The following is a 5704-nucleotide window of genomic DNA, read 5'->3' as shown; positions in this document are numbered from 1 at the left end:
GTGAGCACAGCATAACACCTATTGTATCATGAAGAAGGTTGCAATATATGGATGGGCCTGCCCATCATATGCTTTATAGGGTCACAACATAAAGAGGGGCCCATCTATTATAGATTACAGAGTTGGAAACATATGGAAGGGCCTGTCTTTGGGATAATATACCCCTGTCACAACATATAGATGGGCCTGTCCATAGCAACATGTATGCCTGTTGCAACATAAGAATGGTGTCACACACCAAAGGTGTTTGGTGAGGTGGACATGGATGTAGCTGATGAATGGAGGTGAAGACCATAGCCCTCATGCGAAGAAGGACAGCCAGCAATGTTGGCAGTCATCCCTCACACAAGAACAAGTTGTCAATGCCAAAGAAAAAGGAGGAGGCAAGTTAAGTGCCAATAAAATTCTTAAGTGCCCATGTATGGCATTCCAGTTTTCGATGTATCTCCACCAATTCTGCAGACATCGAAACCATTCCCACACTCGCTTGTAGTGCTCAGCCACGTGATCCTACCTTCCAAGATTGGAAAGGATTTGCACACTCCACATGTTTCTACAGCACTCCCTCCAAAAGACACTCATTTTGCTAATTCTTCTGATATGGCTGCCTCCACATCAGTCATTTCGCTTGTCCCCTTTGCTAGGGACCATGGCTACATATATCTACCAGGAGTTCCTACCAGCTTCTGTCCTGAAGCGTCCTGGTACATCCCACCCTCATCTGCCCCCTCTCAGCCCATCCAGCTTGGACAGCATGTTCTTTTTGTCAGTATGACCTCCAGGAGGATGTTCTTTGGTCGCCTCAGGTCTGTCATTTACTTGGAAAGGTCTTATGTGGTTGTTTCAGTCTCTCCAGTCCAAGAAGCATATGGATCCTTCCTCCCTGCCCCCTGCAATGTCTTCATACCAGTCTTGTCCATCATTCTTCCAAAATTGCAACAGCTACAGTATAATCTACTGTTCTCCACTCTCCCTGATCACATCCATGACGAGTATGATGCACATCTTGCCTCCTTGTTGCAAGATACAGCAGAAGATGCTCCCCCTTCATCCTCTCTTCCAACAGAGCCTCATTCATGAAGTTTTTATTTGCTTCACTGAGAGGATGGTTTGGGGGGGAAAGTTGCAATCCCCTATGCTCCTGTCACCCCACAGACCCCCAAAGCTTGACACCTGTTGACATCTGACTCACCCTGTCTGCTTTTGGATGTACTATATTGGCATCAGATCAGTGCTGCCTCTCTGTCATCCCACTTTGGCCTAGAAGTGATCTCTTTGAGATGTGACATGCACGGCCTCCCCCTAATGTGATTCCAGTGCACTTTCCCAGTTCCTGACATTGCTTGACTCATACTGTGACATTCTGACTGTCTTTGACTCACCTATTGCCAATACTTACCAATCTTTTGACTTTGCTTACTGATTCTTCGCTTTTTGGCTTACTTATCCTTACCAATGCTTACCAATGCTTTCCAAGGCAATTACTCATCACTTACATTCCTTACTCATCAGTTACCAATCACTTACCAAGTGTTTGCACCTTGTTTTCCATAGGCAATGCCCCTGTACTGTATATAAGTCACTGTACTTAGGTAGCAAAAAAAAAAAAAGAAGACATCAGAGAGCCCCTCTTGCTTGCAATTTATCATCTCTCAGTAAATCATTCATCAGCTTTGATAGTTGAGACTTTATTAAGGGTCTAGCTATCATCTACTTTGCTTATCATCATCTATCATCCATATACTTTGCTCCAAGCCCTCCCTGAGCTCGGTACAGCTTAGGACATCGAATTAAGTCACCATCCATCCTTCTGTAGGCTGACAGCAGTCTACCCTATCGCTTTCTATCACATTCTTGCTCCCTCTTCATCAGGAGCACCCCCAACCCTCAGCACTCATCTTTGAGTGTTGTAGCTCGCAAAAACCCTCCCAAAGAACAGGTTCTACCATCTAGGTACCACATAGGCACACCACCACTCACTTTCATTGTCTTTTGTGTTGGTTTTGGTTGGTTTTCACCACTGAACCTCACTTTGACTCACACCACAGTCCCAGGCCCACACAACCATGACTCGCATTACTGGGTTGGATGATGAGGAGCTAGACTGCCTGCTTGAGGAAGCTGAGGATGACCTCACTGATGATGATGTGGAGGCTTTTTCTGCAAACAGCTGACTATCTGTCCCTTCCAGTATCCACAGTTTGTCCATTGCGCTATTCCCCTGTACCCTCTTCTCCCACGATACCCATACCTCTTTCCATGGCCTCACCCACCTCCCTGCAGCTTCTTCTACTACACTCGTTCCTTCTCCCATGCTGACTGGGGACAGTCAGCGTTCAAAGTCCCCCACAGGGGTGACCAGCATACCACTTGATCCACCCAATATCAGACATAGTTCATTTCCTTTTATCTGTTTTACCCCAGGTTTCGTCTGGAGACCTCTATTCCACCCTGGGATTCGTCTGGTGATTCTACTGATAGCTAGTCCCCGCTCAAAAAACATAAAAACCGCTTACAAAAAGTCCAAAACCATCCAGAAAAATAACAAAACACTGAATAAGTATATAGCCAAAACAACGTCTCTCCTATCTCTCTTACTAGTCTTGCTGATACCGTCTTTGGCCACTCTATACCACATATACTTGCAACCACCCTGTGCATTTCCTCTTTGATCGTGCAGTCAGTGTGCGCCCCTTGATTTATTTTTCTTTCAATTCTCCTTCTGTCTCCTTACAATTGATACACAAAGACCATCCCAGCTACCCAATAAACAGTCCCTTTGCTTCCTCTTCAAGAATCCATCACATCCTACCATCAAGATTGTTTCATGAGGACATACCACTGAGAGAAGTCAAAAGTCGCATGAAGAAGACAAGTCGGGTGGTACCCTGCACACCATATCTCACCACGGCTGCACTTCCCTGCGGCTCATCTTCAAGTATGTCCAGTCATTTGCAACTTCACACAGAAGCAAGCAAAGCGGTATATTTAGCACAGTATGCACTGACATGCAGATGGGATGGTACAATAAATCTGAACTAACTATAAACGTTCTTATTCCACCCCAATCTTCTCCAGAGCTTTGGCGAGTTGATCGACGCGCACCTGCAGGCAAAGGTATGTGGCCTGCGAATCCATGGCCTCAGCACGAAGCAGCCTCAGCGACTGCGACCTTGGCATCGAGCTGGCTACACACTGGTGCTTTCCCCTTCGCACGCATGTGGCTTTCGACCACCTTGACTTCGTCATCATCGTCATCATCGTCTACAACTCTCTTGGACAAGCTTGCCTTTGCAGTCTTCGAGGCCTGTGCTGCTAGCTGTTAACTTCACACCTCCCAAGGTGGGGTCGTTACTTACTGACCGATGTGCCTGCCTGCGCCTTCTTTCCCATGGCCTTCATCAACTTCTCACACCCCTGCTTCATTCGCGTACAGCCGTCGCACGTCTGCCCAATGGGTCTGATGCAGGCTGTCTTCTTCACCATGCACCATGTGCATGGGACCTTGTGGAGGATCGAGCCAGGAGGAACGATGATCTTGGGCTCATCCTCATCTTTGCTCTCTGCGACAGTCTGCTGCGATTGCTTTGGACTCCAGTGTCAATTGTTACCACAACCTTCCATCCATGCACTTACCTTCCACACCAGATGGGACACCACCTCTACATGCGACATCTTCTCTGTCGCTGCAGGCACTGCGACACTTGCACCCAGCCCTCTGGTCTCCTGCGCATTCTCATCCCCCATCTGGACGTCCTGCTCGGCCCTTGCACACACTTCGGCCTCCTCCACCATCCACTGCTCATAGACATCGTCCACTTCAGCCAGTATAGGCACTTCTGCTGCGTCCACCCTTACCATGACACCGAGCTCCTTCCCACGCTCGACCAATGGCATAAGCATAGCCTAGAAACGAATGTGATCAGCCTCCATGCTACCGTACTGCTGATGCACATTCATCTCACCATCTTCTCCTCCCAGCGTCACAGCCACATTGTCTTCTCCTCTTGCATTCCTTTGCGATCCTCAGGGAAACACCTTGCTTCAGCCACGAGGATAGCCAATGTGGCTGCAATTTGCTGTCGCAGGTCAGCCTTCTCTGCTTCGACCGGGTCAGGGGTGGCTGCGCATATGAGTTGGGAGAGACGAGGGGCATGGTTAGCTGACATGGTTAGAGTGATGGGGGGATTGATGATAAAGGGGGAAAGAATCAAATCAATGCGAAGGTTTGAGCTGCGCACTAACAATTATATACTTAGCGGCCATGAGGCACTTATGTCATCAGTCTGGATGCCTATATGCAGCATTCAATGGTGTTCTCGTGTCCCTCGGCTCTATGCTTCCTTCGCTTCTATGCGGAACTCGCCGGTGTTCTTGAACCCTCGGTACCACACTGTTACCATCACCACATGGCAAGCTATTTATGTCCTCCGCACCACGTGGCTGACTGGGGATGGTCAGCATCTAAGTCCCCCACAGGTGTGAGGAATCCGCATTCCCTGGACATGTAAGCCCCTATCATTAACCGTTCCATGACTACTGTTACATCCGCTCCCCTCTCACATTCACCATTGTTCACATGCTACCTTCCCACGCCCTCGCTTCCTCTCGCACAATGCTATACCCACAGCCACTGTGCTCCAGTTGTTGTTTTTCCTCGGACTCCTTCTCTTATCACAGTCTCTATTCCTTTAGTGCTTGTAGTATACCCTTGGCCTCTGTTTTGGCCCGTCTTCTGTGTATGCACTGTTGCGCGGCTTTCCCTTACTGTACCCTGTCTTACTTAGGTTCTGGGTTTGTCTGGACTATAAAGCCCTGTACTTAGGTACAGAATGATACCTTTTGGCACTTGGAAGGTCACCATGAGTTTCCTTTACACTTTGTCTATACTGCATGTCTCATATTCCGCCACGCACAACCTACGTATACCGCTCACACCGCTTGCATCGCCAGTACTATTCCATGGACCACACCACACACATCACGAACCACTACCGCTACAAAGCACCAGGTCTCACCTTCTAGTCTTGACAGTCCAGAATCCCTTGGGACGAGCAATTTGTTCCCTTCATTTTTTTATTGTTGTTATCTAAGCCATCTAGCTCATATTATACAGCTACTTGGACTTTTCCTACACCATACCCAATCACACACCAACCTCTTTAAAGAGCTCTCCTGAGTCGACATACCCTAGTTCCACTGCATGCCACTGCTTCTCCTTTTCCTGATCTGAGATGTCTTCTTTTAATTTCGAAGCCAATGGTTCCTCTTGCTTCAGTCTGATGTGGTCAAGAAGGCAAGAAGCGGGGGGTGCCAAGAACTCTCCTATCTGTTGATGACATAAATGGTGATATGCTCCACTGGTAATGGCCTCGGTAAGATCTGAGGAAGCCTTCTCCAGCATGTCGATCATGATTACCTCTGACAGTGGTGCAGTGCCACTCAGCTTCCTAGTATGAATTCTGGACACCAGTCCATTGATCATGTCTGACGTTCTGTAGATTTGAGACAGCAACCCAAAATACTCAACCTGTTCTGGTGAGCACCTGTCAATGTTGTCCCTGTTGTGGAAGACGTCAAGTGCCCTAACAATGTCCAGGTAGTCACTTGCTGAGACTGGTAATCATTGCTGGTCAAGCCAGGCAGTGGCTGCTGTCACGAGGAGGTCGAGGGCTGCATGTTGAGCACTGTCAGAGTAGGTGGT

The 5704-nt window shown here is 48.1% G+C and overlaps 1 protein-coding gene across 1 annotated transcript; it reads right to left on the bottom strand.

Annotated features, from left to right (window-relative positions):
• Positions 1 to 3142: 3142 nt before the first annotated feature.
• Positions 3143 to 5413, bottom strand: F5J12DRAFT_893661 (uncharacterized protein; the record flags this gene model as incomplete). The annotated part of the gene is made up of 4 exons (XM_051747679.1): positions 3143 to 3312; positions 3360 to 3585; positions 3637 to 3906; positions 5159 to 5413. The coding sequence occupies 4 exons, from the start codon at positions 5411 to 5413 to the stop codon at positions 3143 to 3145; spliced, it is 921 nt and encodes a 306-aa protein (XP_051599008.1).
• Between the last annotated feature and the right edge of the window lie 291 nt (positions 5414 to 5704).

The sequence above is a fragment of the Pisolithus orientalis genome (assembly GCF_024613125.1).
Source record: "Pisolithus orientalis strain OTSU chromosome Unknown F5J12scaffold_18, whole genome shotgun sequence".
Taxonomy (NCBI): domain Eukaryota; kingdom Fungi; phylum Basidiomycota; class Agaricomycetes; order Boletales; family Pisolithaceae; genus Pisolithus; species Pisolithus orientalis.
Note: the sequence above shows the minus strand (reverse complement) of the source record. Positions and strands in the feature narration are given on the sequence as shown.